Source organism: Diadema antillarum, unplaced genomic scaffold, assembly GCF_040938485.1.
Source record: "Diadema antillarum isolate AM-2024a unplaced genomic scaffold, OU_Dant_1.0 scf00000223, whole genome shotgun sequence".
Lineage (NCBI taxonomy): Eukaryota > Metazoa > Echinodermata > Echinoidea > Diadematoida > Diadematidae > Diadema > Diadema antillarum.
Window position 1 is genome coordinate 626,116 of NW_027271112.1, and position 20,749 is coordinate 646,864.

Sequence of the window (20,749 nt, forward strand, 5' to 3'; positions counted from 1 at the left end):
ATTATCATCTAGATACATCTTTATACACTATGTATACTGTTTGGCTGAAATTAAATTTCACTATAACAAAAGAAAGTCTGCGGTCCGAAGGAGTTTGTTATAACGGGAGTGCACTGCATCATCAAACATTGCCATACTGTACATATGCACAGAGGGCATCAGTAAAATCCACATGTCCCATTTCAATAATATTGATATTCTAAAATAACTTGCAAACTTGGGTACCCCATGACATTATTGTTGATGCTTGATCAGGGCACCATTTCATGAAAGTTGTCAGTGTCTGACAATAACCACAGTAACAGTCAGTGACAAGAGCTTCTTAGCCAATCAAAACCAAGGATGTTACTGAAATTGTCAGAGACTGACAACTTATCGGGGCTGACGACTTTCATGAAACAGTGCCCTGTCATGAGAAGCAGGTTTGCTTCAGGACAGAAACAAGAGAGAGAACATGCTCTTCTCTTGACTCTATGTTAACCTTGCCTTCCCTTTAAACTCAAGAGACAGGCCAACAGAGTCTTATTTGAGGTATATCTTTCTACAAGCCTTCTCGGTCATGACATGTACAGATGACCTTGCCTTAGTAACACAGTGACCACATTTGACTGTTGTGAAAGTGAAACTTGAGATGGTCCATGAAGTGCATCCCTTGATAAAACCACTGTATCCTTCGCAAGGTCCAAAGGTTAGTTCCTGATTTGCTTCTCATCAGTGCTCCAATTAACAAGATGAGCTAGAGGACTACCTTGGCTACCACAGAGACTGGTCTCATTAAAACATCCTTGACTCCAATGTCACTGTAAGGATGTTTGGTGCTGCCTTTCTTTCTCTTCCCATATGATGAAATCAAATTCACTTTCTCCTCGGCGATGTGCTCCAATTGCATGGTCAGTCATTTACAAAAAAAATAGAAAAAAAAAAACACAACTTTGTATGTTGGTTGTATCAAAAAGATATTCAACTTGAAAAGTCCTTTTTCATGATTTTGCCGTGACAAGTCCATTGGCTCTTGGGTTATCCAGTGAACCATGGAACTCACTGCCCCTCTCAATCCCCTGAGCTTTCTCTCTGATGGCAAAGACTTCCTCTATGGCTTTCTTGAAACACAGGAAGTTGTAGTCAATCAGACCTGAAATGTAGACAAGAAATATAAAAAAAAGGTTTCCCACTGAACTGATACAGAAAGGTGTCTGTGATTCAAAGGCAAAGGGACGGTAAGGTTTGGGAGAGTCTTCAATATTGTATCAGCTGTTATTTTCGAGTACTGATATTTTTGCAAATGAAAAGGACACAGACATTTTTGCGACATGTTGTTCTCGCGATTTGACACAAAGGCTATCATAAATGCATTATTCACCTAGTGTATGGCGACACTTTTGCCTGTTATTAAATTCGCGGTGCAACAGTGATTTGCAAAATTCACAAAAATTAAACCCTCTTGAAATAACTACTTATATTACTCCAGTGGTCTCGGCCAGTCTCATACCTCAAGTTCAAACAAGACCCCTTGATGCATTACCAACTACATGTACCAATATAATGACCTCTATTGTCACCCTCTAGGAAGCAGAATTCCCTGCTAGGTCAAAGGTCACTCTACACAAGGCTTTTACACCCTTTTATGTCTCCTTTCATACATCTGGATGAGGAGAAGCTGACTGAATGAATACTTAACTTGACACATTAGTATCACTACTCATAAATCTAATGAGCAGATGGCTAAACAGTGACATCATCATGCTTTGATCGACATCTGATATCAGAAATTTTCACTCCTCCTGTCTGCATTCTGCAATAGTGTTCAAGCCATTAAATCTTTGGATTGTTTGGTTGCCTTTTCACCTGTGCTTTACTTTCTTCTGTTGCTTTAGTAACCTTGAAACAACTTGAAGAAGCCTCTCTTTTGATGAAATATGACATACTAATCTGCACAGGGCAACAATATAATTTTTCTCTGCCTTTAAAGACTTCAAATCATTTTACATTGCTGAGAAAGTGTCTCTCTATCTGAGCTCCATTCTGTATGTGTTGACATATGGTTACATTATTCTTTCCAAACATCTGTTAACCCCAGTTCAGTATAAATATCAAAGTTTGGTAACACTAATCTCAAACCTATGTATGCATACACCAATCAACTGTTCAGAATATCTTTTTGCAAGATGAAATAAACATCGGAAACAGCATCCAAAGTGATAAGAATTGAATAGGGTTACCTTGTCGGTCAAAGTTATCTTCTCGGAGGAGGCACACGAGGGCAAGAAACTTGTTAACTTCCTTCAGGTAGAGTACGGTGGAGTTGTTGAGTTTGATGATGGAGCTGGATTCGGAGTCGTAGGCCGCACCATCACCCTCTTCCTGGAGGCTGGGAGATAAATATTTCTTTAAACTCAGGAACCATTCAATCTCTTTGTTCTAAAAGTAGCAACAGTTTGCGCTAAGAAAGTAAGGTTTACATTGTTACACTTCTCACCCCAAAACTCTCAAATTTCTCATCAAATTTCAACTGTAGTTAGCAGTCTGCATCAATAGTGGAATTTATTGCATGCAAATCTGGGACACAATCAAATCCATGGCAGCAAGTATTGCATGTTAACAATAATTACAATATAGCCATGACACTGACAGCAGCTAGGCTAGAGCCAATCAGCTGCAAGTTTTTAGCAGTTACTAAGTAACTAGTGTGCAGATCCAGGAATTCCATAAAGAGGGGTGCCTTTACAAAATTAAAGGGGGGGGGGGGGCGAATGCAACCCAACCCCAATTTTTTTCTTTTTATATCTTTTGTTTAAACAAAAAATACAGGGAGGGGCACCCGGTGCGCCCCCGCCTGGATCCACCACTGGTAACAGCAATTATCATAATATGCAATTGCTGCAATCTTCTTCAACATGGGTCCCAGATTCAAAGTACTAAAAATGTCATGGTTCTAGTAAAGATTTGACAGTAAGAGATATAGTAGGAAAGAAGTCTAGCCTGTGAATACAACAATGACTGGTAGAGATTATGACTAGTGATTTTACCACACATTTCTTGTTGCATATAATGTTATCAGTTCGCAGTGAGTGTTCAGTAACAAGGTTTCTCCCAATGAATACAAAATCTGAATTGATCTTGTTATTCAAGTAAAGAATGTTCTTGGGTACAGAATAGGGAAAAGTACAGGATATGTAACGACATGTTTAGAATATAATACCTTCACAGAGTATTTGGCAGATGTATAGCAACATGTGTGCGTGTGTGTGTGTGTGTGTGTGTGTGTGTGTGTGCTTATTTTTTAAACAGTGCAACTTGTACATTATTCAAGATATAAATTCTTCCAAAAGAGTTTTCATTGCAACTGATTGACAAAATGCCTTTCCTTGACATTATTGGCAATTTACGTCACTGAAAGGCAATTTGTCAATCAATTGCAATAATCTGCATATTTTTTTTTCCTTGTCTGACTTGATTTTGAGCTTCACACGGGGACAGATGAGGAGGAGCAAAGGGATTGTTGACATGTTTGACACATGTTTTGGTAAAAAAAGTATATTTCTAAATCTATTGAACTTAATCTTGAAGAAGAGAACCTACCCATAGATACAGGAGACATCAATGACGACATCGATCATATCACAACAGAGTTCGTAGGATTGCATGTCAACCGGCGAGCTGTCGGTAGCGATGTAGATCTTGCTCACCACATCAAAGAGGAAAGCCTTCTCAATGCCTGAATTCTGAGGTCAAATGAGAATCAGACACAATGTTATGCTGTTATTTATGCTTTTTACACACTACATATTAACTCAGTTTGTACTTGAAGTCCTAGGTCTCTATGCTCATCCAACTTTGATCTCCTTGCAATTCCAAACTCACAACATCCTGGAGCACACAAGGTTTGCCTGTGTCGTTCCATCTTATTGAATTTAATTTACCTTCAGTTAAAAAAATAATAAAAAAATTGCTCTTCATCAGATTCCTTCAAAAGAGGTCTAAACACACACTTGTTTAATGTCTTTTTTGATTATCTATGTTTTTGTTTTTGCACTTTCTATACTTTTTATAACCTACTCTCTTTTGTGCCGAGAGCACTCCACTATTACAAAGTGGATTTGAGGCATCACAATCATATCGATTATTATGATTACCTATCAAACATGATGTTTTCTCAACGTGCTTCATCAATCTTGTCTTTACTCAAAGGTAAGACAACAAACTCTTCATTTTTGTAGAATCTCATTAGATTTCATAAGAAAATAAATTATCTCATCTTAGCACACAAAGAGTTACTCATCTCATATTGTTTGACAGGATTGCACACTTTAATATCAAAGAAGAAATGTTGCTGTGCTGCCATTAGAATCATCTTAATTTGGCATAATGTGGAAAAAAGATTTTCCTAATATTCTTCCCCCCCCCCCCCCAGTTTTTGCTATTTGCCCAAGAGCAGTTAGATGAAGGTGTCAAATATTCATACATTTCAGATATACATAGCATTCTTGCTCAATATCAATTTGTTATTCTAAGAAAGTACCTTCATATGGTGTGCTAACAAAACATGTATAAAAGGGCATTAATGATAGTCCACAGTTCCAAAATATGGCAATACTGGCTTTTTATATCAACAAGTCACCTCCAGGTACAAGGAACTCACCGAGATCAGAATATTAAGAAGATTTTCTAACGTTGCGAGCTGAGGTATCAGTTTCTGGACAACTTTACTGAAAGCCTCAAAGATGGAGTGGTCGTAGATACTCGTCAGGTAGAAACTAGAAAGAAGAGGAACAGAAACCAATATAAAGTCGGTAAGTATGCCACTGGGTAATGTGAATATTTGCTATCAAATGTTTAATTTAAGATCACTGTCGGCTCTCATGCTAACAATGGGTGGCATGTGGTATATCAAACTGTACCCATACTTCATATTACTATCTGATACATATGAATTCAGTACAAGTATAGTATCTCACATCTTCTTTTTTGAAACAACAATTAAACAAACAAGACAAATAGACATATTGGTACCAAAGCAAGTCTTTGAAACCTGATATCTTCCTCACTTTGCATTAGACCTAAATATCTCCTTCACTTTGCATGAACCCTTTGAATACTGTGCTTTGTTCACTGAATGGCACATATACTGGAGTGTTCTCTCTGCCAACAGCCACAGGTGTCTGGGAACCATTATTGTCAATGAATAGAGATGACCTTATCCCATAACCACTATTGTGTCACTGTGTCCTTCCTGTCAGACTGAGGCCCATTGTTAAACCTGAGTGGCTTCTTAATTTGACGACTAGGTTGAGTTTGGATGGACCATTGAATGCTGATGAAAGAACTTGGAAAGTTATAGTACGTTAAAGTGAAGTGCCTGGGGTGTAAAGGGTTAACATAACAATTCTTTGTCTCCTTGCTCTTTATCCCATGGTGACTTGTATATTTTGTATTCCAAAGGTCATTCCTGACAATTTCCCCTAATCTATGCATTAATGTACTGCGTAGTGTAAAACACAATATTTTTGCGGCATAAAATGTTCGCGAATTGGAGCCGACGGCCTTTTTCGCGACATGAAATTTTCGCGAGTTGCCTCCAACATTAAATGTGTATAGTGCAGACATGAACTTTCACATGCATATTAATTTTGCGACTCTTGGCTCTCGCGAAAGTTGCGAAATTAAAATGCACATGAACATTCCTTGTTTTACAGTATTCATTTGAATTCATATTGAAATCACAACAGCAGAATGGCCCAAAAGGTGACACTGAAAGCAAGACCTTGTGCAAAGAAGGACTAAGTTCAGTACGCTTTGTATTCATATGAACCTCTGTAATGAAGAGCCCAATGATACATGGCAGAATAATGTCACCTATTACCAACTAACTGCCCTCTTACCTATTGATGGATGCAGTCCAGCCCAGAGTCAGCTAGAGACATCATAGATCATATCAACTATCATCATTACATATAGAACATGAAAAAGGATTAAAAAATGAACCTAAATGAGAAATATACTTCAATTTATTCAAACCTTATTATATGCCATTTTTAAAATCTTTTCCATGCTTGCTTCCTCAATCTTTTCTTCAACCTACTGACTGCCATCTCACCTAAGATGGATGCAGTCCAGTCCAGAGTCAGCTAGATCCTCATTGGCCCTTCTGTGGACGTCTCTTTGGGTCTCAATCTTGTGGTCATCTGAGAGACCGTCCACCTTGTGGATGAAGACCTCAAACTTGATGTTTGGGTTGACCTTGTAGGCTCTGGACACTGTGACATGCAGCTTGGCCAACGCATCCATGTAATCATCCTAAAAAGAGGAGAGATAAATATGATATTCTCTCTTTGATTACTGTTACCAAGTTACTGAAAAATCATGGCACACCAAGAGAAATAATGCTCACACGACATCCTTCCAGACTTCAGTATATCTTCTGCCTCAATACATTCTGCTCCGGAATGTCAATTACGACATAAACCAAACCAACCACACAAACAAACAAACAAATAAGCAAACTGCCACATCTCTTTAATGTTGATATCTTATTTTTTTTACTTTTTGTTTATACCTTTTTTAATCCTAGGTCAATTTTTGTTGAAGAAAAACAAAATCAACAAAACACCTCGATGTACAGTGCATGGAGGCCAGATCACAGTGAAAGTCATGAATATCAAGTACTGTAAAAGTGGATATTTTCGCGTGACTAATTTTTCGCGCTTCACCAGACAAGGAGAGTTTCGCGTGTTTTAAAATCCGCGGAATCAAGACATCACGCACAGAACATATAGCAAGCAAAAATATTCACATGCTTTTATTTTTGCGCTAGTTTCTGGTTGCGCGAAATGCGCGAAAATTTCAACACCGCGAAAATTTCCACTTTTACAGTAATGTATGTACTTTTCTCTAACCTTATTAGTGGAAAATTGAGCAAAGAAAATACAATCTACTCCACCCGGTGCAAACATTAAAGTAACGATTCATCATGATAAGTTCATGGAATACATGATATCCTGTCTCACAAAATGTTGTATTTACCATGAAAACAAACAAACAAACAAACAAACAAACCAGTAAGGATGTAAAGTAAGGAAGAAGGCATCATGTCATGTACTCAGTTATCATGTGTGATAAGATTTGAAATGAAGTTGACAAGATCACGTACAAACATAAAAAAAACTCTTGCAAATCAATGCATGTATTACAAGAAGAAGAGTTCCTTGTCAGGACTGCTTTACCTGTGCATCAATGACAAACACCAGAGCCTCACAGCTACCAAAGATCATTTCAGAGTCAAACGCCGGATCAAAGAAGTCGATCTGGCCAGGAAAATCCCAGATTTGGAACTGCACAAATGAGCTGTTGTTGATGTCTGCGAGGAAAACAAATCAGGAGATAAATCTCAATCACCAGTCATCAACCACACCAGGCTCACATTAAAAGAAATACTTTTCTACATGTTCTGATTATACAACACTTTGCAGATTTAAGGCACAGTATACTTAAACATTTAAATATCAGAAGCTAGCATCATTCTCATTATCTCCTTTCAGTATGGGTGTGGACAAAACAAAGGTGTGGAAATTGGAAACAAATGAAAAATAGAACAATTAATACAGAACGACATGATATTAACTACAACTAATATGAAATGTTTAATGTCAAGTAATGCCTGAAAATTCTTGATTTGCACCGAGATATTTAACTACACAAAACGACTTCTCATACAACACTTACCATCTTTTACAATCTTATTTGTGCTTTCAAGAAATAATGTTTCATTTGGTGACATCTTGTGAAACACCACTTTCTGAATGGATGACTTGCCACTCCTGGAAAAAGGAAAAGTGAAAAAGCCAGAAAAATGCATGAAACAATTCTAAATTATTTCACAAATAAAGAAGAAACCCAAATAAAGAAGAAATCTCACTTGATTCACACAAACAATATAATTGAAAATCAATATTTTGGAATAAGTTTTCAGGAAGAACTCACTGTCAGCTTTGTCACTATCAATGAATACTTTCTGACAAACAAACAAACAAACAAACAAACAAACAAACAAACAACAACAACCAAATATTTTCTACTCATATCCAATGTTGACTGTTGAGCTAACCTGATTACGGAAGTTACTGTAAAGAAAACCTCTTATAATTTACTACAAAAAGAAATCAAAACTTACAATATTAGATACATTTTTAGTTTACAAAAAAATCATGTTGGCCTCACTCTAAAGCTGACATAGAAAAATCACAATGTATAGAAGAAAAGAGCACTATAAAAATATGTAAAATGAAATAAACATCTAAAAAATATGATTCTTCTGGAGAATTTGCTTTGATTGTAGTGTGTATAAAGGGGGGGGGGGGTAGGGGATGTCACAAAGCTTTTCCCTTGACACCACTGTCATGTACACACATAATTGATTTTCCCACTTTGCAGAATCTCTCTGAAAGTGAGTAGTCATTCCTACCTCTAGATATGAAGTTTGAAGGCACTGAATATTCATATCACACAGCAATTATTTGTGTTGGCTCCGCCCCTCCCCTTTTCCTATGATCAGCAATCATTGCTGTACCAGTTAGACTTTGACCTAGGCCCTTTCTTACCTTCTGAGACCCATGAGAAGTATTCTGGGCCTGGCATCTGTGGATGGTGCCTTCAGCTCCCCATGGTGGTCATCTTGTGAATACTGAAATTCCTGGGGGAAGGAGCCTACCACACAGTAGCCTGCTCCTTCAAAACCTGACCCTTCCTCAACAGACGACTGGAAGAAAAAGCACAGATTAGATGATCATGTTCAGAGAATCTTGGATTTATGGTTATTACATACATATGTAGGATTACAGCCGTTCATTTTTTTTTTTTGGGGGGGGGGGGGAACAGGACAATTCGACAACCTGGCAGCAACAATAGTTAACATTCTAACAACTCTTGTTCTGATCTCTTTCCTTTTGGTAGATCAATGGGAATTGACAGAGTTATACTCAACTGCTGATGGTTTTCAATGCTTCACAGGGCTCGACACTAACGGTGGCCCGGTGGCCCGGGGCCACCAAAAATGAAAGTCGGGCCACCAAATTTCAGAAAAGGGCAAATTTGGTGGCCCACCTCGGGCCACCAACATTTTTTGAAAAGTGTGTCAATAAATTCGTAACTTTTTGCGCCGGAAATGCATAAATGCATGCAGTGAGTGTGCGACTTATCAAAAAAAAAATGGACTTTTATCTATGTTTTTTTTTTTCGGGCCACCAAATTTTTCTCTCGGGCCACCAAAAATTTGAAATTGATGATTTTGGTGGCCCCATCGGGCCACCGAAAAATAAAGTTAGTGTCGAGCCCTGCTTCATGTTGCATGTTTTTGTACAAAACACAAGTGTACATGTAGGATGTACCACGTACAACGTGGTAGAGTAAACCACCAGTTTTCAGACACTTAAGCTTTTCTGCAATATTTGTTCAAGTTCAATTCAAATAATACATACAAAATTATGTCTACCACAATGTATGTTAAATATATCGAACCACGTTTTCTCAATGCAGATTTTGTTATTTCATAAATCATTAAATTTCACAAAATCCCCAAATATTAATGCCTTGATAGTCCCCCAGAACCAGTCTCTCCAGAAGCTGGACGTGCGCTATGCGCATTCATTGTCAATGCGTGTACAAGGCCGCTGAAAAATGCGCTGTGTCATACCTTGTTGGTGCAAGGTTGCATGGGGGACGTTGTGGCACCCGTTGGTGTTCGAATTTTGGCGAGTTGGCACTTGCATTCAACCCCTGTAGTAATTAGTCACAGCATCAGCTTGTACAATTGTACAGAGATTTTGTTTTTCTTTTGTGTTTTTGAGGATACCATCACACTCTGAGCTTGCAATAAGCGAAAAATCTTGCAAGAGACCGGCATTTTTCTTGATTTTAAGCCCTTTTTCGGCGACCCCAATTTTTAACACGGGACTTGATTTGCGCACGCTTTGGTAAAGCTGCGCCGATTCTGTGTATTTGACAGCGAAATTGGGGATTTTAGATGGCTTTTTGGAGGCGACTACGACACTTTCCTGACACTTTCCCCTGAACAACAGTTGCCAGTGTGTGAAACAATGTGATACTGATATGCGTGTGTTGTGACAACAGAATTCGCTGGGTTGTGATAGTGATAGGTGTCCTGATTCTGGAGGCCGGCCGAAAACTGGGGGTTTGCTTGAATCTTTGTAAATTGTAAACTTTATCGACGTGGCTGCCATTTATTTATTGAGTTTGATTGTCAACAGATTGAACAGTGTCACTAAACTTTGATTCCAAGTTACAATAAAGCAAGTTTACAACATCATTCATAAGGTCAATTTGCTGATCAACCATCATGACCATTCACATATCAAATTTACATTATTGTCATGACATGAAAATCAAACATGTTGTGCCTTGAAACTTACCATGTATATCGCATTCAAACCATGCAAACTGACCAATGTATGGGTAAGTCTTTCGCAAACATCTAACCAAATCAATCTTTGCCTTACTAATATTTTTTAGACAAGTCTTTTAACAGTTAGACGTCCTACTTACCATTTCTGACTCGTGGAAAGATCAACAGTGTGTCAGTGAAGGATTCTCGTGCGTGTTCAGTCTAACCACCATCAAAATACCATTTCACTAGGATCGGATTTACCTGACTACTATACTAATTCTTACAACTGTAAAATTCACAGAAATATAGAATCCTGATATCATGAAGAACAGAGAACGTTTCCACATAGGATAAACAGTCAGTCGACAGAGCTGAGTTAATGCTTTGACACCTTTATCAACAGAATAAACGCATTGACTCCACACGCATATAGCACGCATAATAAATCTTGTGATGGTGTTCGCCACATACACTATGTCATGTGACACATGAGAAATGCACGCAGCTGAAATAAACATCAGTATACATCTATAGTGATCGCTGCAATAAATACTAGTTTAGGAGTCAAATTACCTCCAAAAGTATTAAACAAAAATATTTTGAATCCACAAAGAATTATATTTATATTTTTATATTTATTTCTTTATTCAAGCCTGGCCAATATTCAAAGCAAAAATATAGGATGACAGATAGATGACCTTAGCATGACCTTTTCACCAGCTGCAAGCTTTTACGCTCTCCCTTCCCATCCACGCGCGATGAATTCCCCACCCTCCGTACCCGGCCGTCGCCGCTCCCGACAGCTAGCGGCCCGTTCAAGTCGCGCATACCCAGAGCCCCCGAGAATATCTGTGAACGTTTTGTGTTTGTATTGTGCTGTGCTGATCCCTACCGTTGTATACATGTACCGTACCAGCTAGCATATCGCGTATACATGCAATGGATTGCAATGCATTTGCACTGCGGACACTGACAGCCCGGTACCGAATCTGTCATTGACATTGCACTGACCAATCGAATGTGGAAGAAGCAAGTCATATTGATCATCGTTTGATTTTGACGAATATTGTTGTATTTCTGGAATTTAGCAAGAGCAAAGTCGAAATTGAAGAAAGCGGCTAACATTAGATCTGAAGGAATCCTTGCCCGCGCCGGGACGGGTGCTGGTTTGTTTTCACTCTGTTATGGCCGTGCATTTGCCCTCGTCTTCGACATCAGTGAAGAAGTCGAGCAGTTATTTGAGCAAGAAATCTACAGATTTGAGTTTGGGTGGGTTGTTTTGTTATTTTTACTTATTTGTTTACATTCAGTTATCGCTTCATTGTTGATACCGGGATAGATTTTTTTTTTTCTCCCAAGAATAATATATTGGTAAGTGATTCTTTTTAATCTATTCTTGTGTGATGCATCATCGATTCCATTCAAAGCAAACCAGATATTAATTGTTGACTTCTAATCTGAATCATTTATAAGTAAAATCTACTGCTGAAGTCGGCTCTGCTGAGTAGCAATCCTGAAGGTCAAACGTCAAGAGTCACTAGACTTTAGAGGTCTAACGTTAGAGTAAACCTGTATTTGCGGCAAGGGTAGGAAGGGGAGGGCCATTTCATTCATTGATGAAGAAAAGCCTCCAAAAGGCTTGACCGAAAGATCGGTCTGTATCTGTCCGTCGGGGAATGTTCCGCGGAGACTGCGTCTGGCTTCACGGATAGGAGGACAGCGTTAATGGCAAAATATAAAAAGAGTCCTCCGGACAGACGGATCTTTCTGTCTACCAAAAGGCCTACAATGTAAATGTTTTAATTGTACAATATGTACTGTAAAACAAGAAATGTTCACGTGCATTTTAATTTCGCGAATTTCGCGAGCGCCAAGATTCGCGAAATTAAAATGCACACGAAATTTCTTATCTACATTATATGCATTGAACGCAAGAGGCAATTCGCGAAAATTTCTTGCCGCGAAAAAGGCCGTCGGCTTCAATTCGCGAAAATTTCGTGCCGCGAATATATCATGTTTTACAGTAATCAGATGCCACTTCCCATAACACTTGCGAGTAGGCCTACCAGTAACCCCTGATCCTGCTTGTGTGCTGAAGTGGGACTACAATTAGTACAAATGTTGTAAGCACACATGATGTTCATTAAAAATTGTAGCTGTTTTATTGATCAAATGAAACTGCCCCTGCCACATTAGAAATAGGCACCCTGCTACAAACGGGAGTATTTACAGAGGTAACAGTACTCAATCTCAAGATGAATGGAAATGAATGAACAAATTTAAGTGAGCCTGAAATGATAGGTAAAAAGGTCAAGGTCAAAGGTCATGAAAATCTAAATGTTATGTACTGCATGCTGTACTGTACATGTACGTATGTAAAGTCCAATGATAATGTGAAATTTGTAAAATTTCAATTTGTGCAGAGAGGGTCAAAGGTCAATGTCTGGTCAGAGGTCGAACTCAATGAGCTTCAGTGTCCAAAGGGCCCATGTACGTATGGCAGATCTGTACAGTGATTGCATGAGAAGGAGCTCGGGCATCTGCATTGATTGTGCATACAGCAATCTACAGCTGTAGAGTGCAAATATGCTCTAGTTTTCTATGTTTTACATGAGTAGGGCCTATGCAGGTCCAGTGTTGCCTACCGTACTTTGATGTGTACCAGTGCATACTACTTGAGATACAGTGTACAAAGTTCTGTGATTTATTCCAATCCCAGTGGTGGATCCAGAGGGGGGCGCACTGGGCGCGCACCCCCTCTTTATTTATTGTTAAAACAAAAGAAATAAAAAGAAAAAAAAATGAGATGAAACCCGGAAGTACCACCAGAAATATTGTTTGCACCCCCCCCCCCCCCTTTACGGAATTCCTGGATCTGCCCCTGAATCCAACTATAGATGGTGAGTATACAAGTAGAAGCACTATCATGGATATTAAGTTCTGAAAAGGAGTGTTAATATACTTGTATGCAAGGCTGTCTGAAACTAGATATGGTCAATTCCAGCGTAACGGACATGACATTCAGACCACTTTTTTGTGATTCAAACCATCACACAGTGAAATTGGGAGTCTCCAAAAGATTCTAATTGAGTTTATCAGACACATTTAAGTATATGTAATGTACACAGAAAATTTCATGGAAATTTATCAAGTGGTTGTTGAGAAATTGCATTTTTAGCGAGCGTAACGGACATGACACTAAATGGACAAGGCATTTTGATCTACTTACCATTATGAAAATTCCTGTGAATTTTTGGATAAGATGCAGCTGGTTTTGGTCTTGATTAAACCTTTAGGTCATGCTTTACTCATAAAGTCCTAATTTAGAGTAGTTTTACTGTTCATTCTTTTTTAATAGTTTAAAATATTGCGTAACGGACATGACACTTCGAGTGTAACGGACATGACAGTTTTGTCCACTTTTTGTAAGCTAAGAGAATTTTTTTATTACAAGGTATAGCAGATATTCAATTGTTGGCATAGTAAGGTTAGAACATAGGGACACACATCATACCTGCAATCATGTAGTATTTCTTATATTTATACCATTTTAGGGGGGTTAGTCTTTGTATATATTTACAAAACAAAGAAATATAAAACAAATTCGCTCCTGCACCAGTTAGCTACAATTAGTGACAAATTTCCAGTTACTACAACCCACCATAGCAAAATAGGACATATTACTATCTTATACTATGGTTATTTTTTTCTTAGTGGCCTAATATTTGATACTTAGTATTATACACTAGCGTAACGGACATGACACCCTTGTAAGGTGAACCATATTTTCACTTCTTTGTTTCAAAATAAAAAGATTAAAATAACTGCACACTGCTGACTACATTATGTTGTTGAACAAAACATCAAAAAGTCCTTTTATTGCAGGTTTCAGTGATCTAACAGCTACTCTAAAGCACATGGAGTACGATGCCCAGAGTACCACAATGATATACATGTACAATACAGAAGACCATGTCTCCATATCTGCGAATAGGCAAAGAAAACAGAACGAACCAGATCTGTATGAAATAAAAAGTTTGAATACAACATCATTAAAATGTACTCAAGATTGCATCAACTTTTATGCAATGAAACAGGACCACAAAACTGTTTGGTACCATTATCAAATTAGTGTTATCATCTGAAAGAAATAAGGTATGTAAATATCATTTCTGCAAAGTTCTTTCATTTGGCATTAATGTCATCCTTGGAGTAGAATCATCCTCTGTTATCCAATCTTTGATAGACTACTGTAAAAACTTCCACTGCTAGTACCAGTACTTTATCATTGTCAACAAATGCTTTCTTTTCTTGGCTAGAAGTGAATGATCAAGCCCCTTTTTTTCTGAGAATTTTCACAACATATAATCCATTTCCATGTAGAGTGGTCACCTGGGCAACAAAGTATTTCTTGTTTTCTTCACGGCAAATTCAACTTGTTCAAATTGTATAATCAACTTATTGCTTGCTTAGGCACTTCTTAAAGCTTGCCAGAGTGGTGTACTGGTTACATTATTCTCACCAGCTTGTGAGTAGGACTTTTGAAATACTGGATGCTTTCCGTACCAACTGGTTGTAACTGATTATACAGTGTACCTTTCAGTGGATAAACATCTCCTCATAGCATCTCAAAATTGTGCTTTTTGTACAATGCTGTGTGCTGTCATATACACCGGATATCCCTTGGCATAGAGGTACATCTAGTTTAGTTGTATTGATGAAATGGATAGGCAGCATTCAGACCGACTTTCTCTGACGATAGAGCTACATGTACTGTCAACATGCTTAATAAAGCAAACAATTCCATTCTCAGCCCTCTTGGCAAGTGATATCTCATTAATGTGCCACTGAAGGTGTGGATTTATAGAGTCATAGAGATGAGAGAGGTATGTATGGATGCAGTACAAACTTTTAAAAAAATTATGAGGCAACACCATCATTGAAGACATTGATGCTGGTGACATTTGGATTCTTTGTTGTTGATCATCAGTGATCATGTATTTGGATGCACGAGGATCCATTTGTGCAGGAGTTCCTGGCTGTTGTGTTGACTCCATGGCAGATATAGTGTTAAATGTGGTATAAAATGTACTTATATATCCATGTAGAAAGTGCTCATTTTAAGTATAGAAGGGAAGGCCAACAGTGAAAACACCATTGTCTATAAATACTCCTTGGAATGACAGCTGCTGTTTATCAGTCAGGATTACAAGAGGTGGGAATGGATCAAACCGGTGTAACAGGGTAGCAAGATCATCTAAAATCAACAGTCTTCCAGTGGCAGAAAGCAAAGTATGCTTGTTTTTGTTTTATTGAGTGATGTGCAGACTTAATTATTTACTCAAGTATAGAAATGTCCTACTATCCTCAAGCAATTAAAACTAATCACCACCCTGTTTCACTGGGCCACAGTGTTATTTCTGCCACTTGTCTAATATGAGGTGTCATGTCCGTTACGCAAAGTGTCATGTCCGTTACGCCATTTACAGGAAAACTAGAAGTGTTATAGAAAAGTGGTTTTCACACATGCAAGGGGATTCAATCCTAACATAGAAAATGAATTTGCAGCAACTTTACACTAATTTCCTCTTGGCTATGAAAACTTATAGTAAAAAACGTAACGGACATGACGCTTCAAATGTTATAGAAATCACACAACTTTGAGGATCAATAGGTCAAAAACTGATGAATGCTAAGGAATTTGGTTGTGATTTTCTGTTGATATATACACTGGACTATAATTTAAAAGCTTAACAAGGCCTCTGGGACATATCTGGCCTTCTTTAGAGACTGGAACACTAAACTCTATAAAAATAGCCAAATTTTTGCGTCATTGCAACACATCATACAGTATTTTCATTGACTGAGAAAAATACAAAATTTTGCAATGACAAAGATGCAACTAGTGAAAAATGAAAATATATATGTTACTTTCTTAGAATATTTGAGAACTTAAGTGAAACTCAAAACTTCATTTTTTCACCAAAGTGAACATTTCTCATGGAATTGCCCATATATCAGAAGAATACTCAGTAATTGCCAGAGTAGGATGTTCAAGTAAGGACAGTAGAGTGTATAGGCAGGAAAATATAATCTTATTAAAAAAAAAAAAAATGTCCTCGAAAGAGTTTAACAATACTGGGTTGGTTCACTGCAAACTGTTAACCTCTTCTAAAGCACATCTTCTGTGCATAAATGGTACTCCTCTTTTTTTTCTTTTCTTTTTTTCCAACCAACCAATACACAATACAGAAGGAACTCCATGTACAATTATTGTACTTGACATCACAGGCTAAGATTGACTTTGAAAGTGCTTTCTGTTTTGATTTAAAGGCAGCTGCTGGGTAGTGAGATTAGATGTCTACTTTTTAGCACTAGTAGAGAATGAGCTAGAGAGTCATGTGTCTGACATGATAAGTTTGTTGAAAGAAACAATTTATGAAGAGGTACATAATTTGCTCGATTGTCCAGGGGGGCGTTTCATCAACGAGTTCGTCAGAGGTTTTCACCGACAAATTTGCTATCAGCCAATCAGACGCAAGGATTTCAGTAGCTTTTAACAGTTGTCAGTGTAAATTACTGACAAAAAGTTTCATGAAACGGTCCCCAGGATGTGTGATTAAGTGCCTGCAGTGCTGTTAATGTCTTCAGATACATCATTGTAACGTAGATAGCAAAGATGGCTTTGTGTAAGTAGAGGCCATAATGCTGTGGAATATTACACAGATCTACCTGGTATTAAAAAAAATGAGATTTACTACCCGAAGTTCAATGTACACTTTTTATTGGCTTAGAAATGTTGATTACAGTGTATAATCAATGTACATGTACATGTACAATTACATTGTATAAAAGAATATCTTGAACTGAAATTTTCACTTCCTGGTTCTACACCTTATTGTGCAGAAAAAATGTTGCATTAATAGTGTGGTATCATTTCTATGCCAAGACTCCCTTGTATGCTAGGGACAACACATTTTCAGAGCTGGTGTAAATACCATAGACAGAGATGAAAACACCATTGAACATAGTTCATGCATAGTTCTGAAGCTGGTCACAGTGGCGGATCCAGAGAGGGGCGCGCCAGGCGCACGCCCCCTCTTTAATTTTCGTTAAAACAAAAGGAATAAAAAGAAAAAAAAAGGGGGGCGCACGTGCGCCCCCTTCAATTTTGTAAAGGTGCCTCCCCTTTACAGAATTCCTGGATCCTCTCCTGGGTCAGATGGTGAAATGTTAGATCAAGGTACAACACTGTACAACATTCATATTTCTTTGCTGGAAGGATAGAATGATTGAGAGAATAAATAAATGTACATTCAGTTAGTTCTTTCTTTTCAAAGCAGCCAGGAGTCCACCTAAGAATCAATTCTTTAAGTAATATCAGTCCTTGAGGTGAGAACAAACAGCCAAATGAACTAGCAAATAAAACCCCAGTCTTCCTTTCCAGAACAGCTTGATGCTGTTGTTGTTGTTGTTGTTCATTTTCCATCTGTGAAGATGGCTGGATAGCCCATATTCAGCTACACTAAGCTGGTCTTCCATGGGGTCCAGTTGGATGTGGGGTGGGACCACTTCACCGGGTTAGACACCCTGCTCTTTGCGATGAATGAATGAAGCGGGATCTTTTACGTGCATGAGTTGTTACTCTCTCATACACGGGACCTCCATTTTATGTCCTATCCGAGGGACAGAGTGTTTTACCTCGTGCTAGAGGGGACGGTATGTTTACACACAACATTGCTCAGTCCAGACTCGGGTTCGAACCCGGGGTGCGTGATCGTGAGGCAGACGCACTACCGACTGAGCCAACTCACCGCCCATGCTGCTGATTCTGTTGTAGGATGAGAAATTTCTAGATGTCTCATGAGTTTTCTACAACTTGTTATTGTTCACCATGAGTTCAATCAATCCCGGACATTCATAACATTTGAGAATCAATCCTATAATTGTTCATATTTTTGCTCATTATTTATTTTGAGTTGAAAGAGCAGATCATATTCATGACCAAAATAGATTAGTCAGTTCCAAGATATTTTTAAGAGGTGATCACCCATGAAAGTTTAAGAGAGAAAGAGAGAGAGAGGGAGAGAGGGGGGGGGGGGGGGGGAACATATCCTGTTGATTGCACAATCCATGGTATTATCATACGGAAGTCAGAATAGTGTTTATTCAAAAGTGATCAGGCTCTCCCCCCCCCCCCCCCCCCCCCACCCAAAAAATAAAAAAATAAAAAAATCCATAAAAATTGTTATTTGACTTCCAGGAGCTATAAACCATTCATGTGTGATATGCTTTGAATACCCGTAGCTACTTTGGTGCTGTGTGTGGTATGCAGAGCAAATAATAGGATAATATTATGACTTGCTGAAAAAAAAACCCCCAAAATATTTTGCCTTTTGAGTTTGAACGTTGTTATTAAAAGGAATCAGAAGAGTAATCAGGATCTTGGGCAAAGTTTGTAGCAAGCGATCCATGGGAAGCAAAGCTTTAGGTCTATAATAGTGCAGGAGATTTTTAAATACTTTTTTATTTGTCACTGTATGTTAAAAAAAAGGTATGATTTTGCTTGATAAAAAAAAAAAGAGGTTCAAATGCTTGATTTGTCTGACTGGATGCTTACCTATTTTCTACTGTATTTATTTCTTCTCCCTAACTATGCATCAGAAATTCATCTTTTTTATTTTTTGATCTAGAAACTTATTGATGATATTTTATAGACGTTGATATATGCACATTTTGTAGATATTCTGATATCGCAATGCATGCACTACACTGAGCCAGACAGCCAGTGCGTAATACACCAGGAGGTGGACTGTACTTTTCAAGAAGAAGATGATGATACAGAATATGATAAGAATGTGATGCTCAAGGCTAGAAGGGAAAGAAAGTTCATGTAGTATATAAATTCCAAGTTGTGTATGCATGTTATGTACAAACAATGTCGTGCCGTACTGTCAAAGTGGAAATTTTCGCGCAAATATTTTTGTATGCTATAAGTTCCAGTAGTTTGTACCCTGATTCTGCGTAATTAGAAACATGCGAAATTCATCTTTTTGGGCAAAGCATGAAAAATTACTTGCACGATAATATCTACTTTTATGGTATTATGTACGAGCACAATTGTACATGTAATTTAATTTTCAGAAGGGAGGATTTGTTACATCAACATATTTGTGTTTGTGAGTATGATGCATGTATGATGTTTCAAACATTCTGTTTCAGATGTCTTCATAAGATCACTATCATGGATTGTCCTACATGTGTACTACTTGCTGGCACTTCATTACATGCTACTTTATAGATGCTCTGCATTGGATGTGTACAGTGTAGCTACACGTTTAGGACAAAAATAATTAACTTTAATGGGTACTGCTACATCAAGTTAGACCAAATACATGTACTGTGTGTGTATACAATCAAACCAGAAATGTTTGTGTGCATTTTAATTTTGCAAATTCTTCGAGAGCCAAGATTCACAAAATCAAAATGCACACGTACAAGGTGCCTATAGTTCTTGTCTACACTATACACTGTATGTTCAATTTATTGTACAAGGTAGAAGGCAGTGGGAATTCTTGAAAATTTCATGCAGCGGAAAAGGCCGTTGGCTCCAATTTGCAAAAATGTCATATTACATTGTACCTCAAAAGTGTCTTGCTTTATAGTATTACTATTAACATGAAGTTTGTTCCTTTGCCAGGCAGGTGGTCTGAAAAGCCATCAAAGTGATATGGGGTATTTATATCAAACCTTTGTGGTCACTGAATGAATAAGAACTCAATTGTTCCTAAATATATTTTTATGCAGTTGACTTCTGCTGTGTATGATAACATATATGTCTTTGGCATTAACTTGAACAAAGGGATGTCAGTTCTTTGAGGGAAATAAAAAAGAGACAATATTTTGGTTAAAACAGGTGAAAAAGTCACACTTTAACCAAGACAGTGTCTCTCAGTGGTCGTGATGCTGCTTAAGATGACGTAACAGTCAATTTGCTGTGAATGTTCAGTTTCACCAATTTGTCAAGTTTGTTTTTATTGTTCATTCATGATGGCTTTCTTCCTTTCTTTCATGATGGCTTTCTTGTGACCAAACCACATTACAGTGTCCCTATAGTCTTCAGCATCCCATGGTCAGAGATCCATACAACTTTGTTCATCATGCAACACATTGCATTGTCAGAAGCATGTGCAGTATACACAGCTTTAAATATAATACATTTTCACCAATATCCTAACTGTTCATTAGTTTCAACACATGCAGTACAATGTACACTGTACATGTATCTGTAGCATTCTCAAATTAATTCATTACATGGTACAGCTGGATCCTCAACAACTCACAAAGGTGGTA

General features: G+C 37.9%; 2 protein-coding genes across 4 annotated transcripts in view; one reads left to right on the forward strand and one right to left on the reverse strand.

Annotated features, from left to right (window-relative positions):
* Positions 1–957: 957 nt before the first annotated feature.
* LOC139724605 (ras-related GTP-binding protein C-like) lies at positions 958–10,646 on the reverse strand. Its single transcript, XM_071635738.1, has 9 exons — positions 10,555–10,646; positions 8,595–8,752; positions 7,720–7,814; positions 7,221–7,354; positions 6,095–6,294; positions 4,640–4,754; positions 3,580–3,722; positions 2,220–2,368; positions 958–1,132 (listed from the first exon to the last, which is right to left on the reverse strand). The coding sequence occupies exons 1-9, from the start codon at positions 10,555–10,557 to the stop codon at positions 981–983; spliced, it is 1,149 nt and encodes a 382-aa protein (XP_071491839.1). The 5' UTR covers positions 10,558–10,646; the 3' UTR covers positions 958–980.
* Positions 10,647–11,372: 726 nt separating this feature from the next.
* LOC139724610 (transmembrane and coiled-coil domains protein 2-like) overlaps positions 11,373–20,749 on the forward strand; it is a 134,229-nt gene continuing 124,852 nt past the window's right edge. For all 3 annotated transcript variants that reach the window (XM_071635746.1, XM_071635745.1, XM_071635747.1), the window contains exon 1: positions 11,373–11,665. Coding sequence is in view for 2 of the 3 variants with exons in the window: in XM_071635745.1 (XP_071491846.1) it covers positions 11,581–11,665 (85 nt within the window). In the remaining variant the exon portion in view is untranslated. The remainder of the gene's footprint in view (positions 11,666–20,749) is intronic.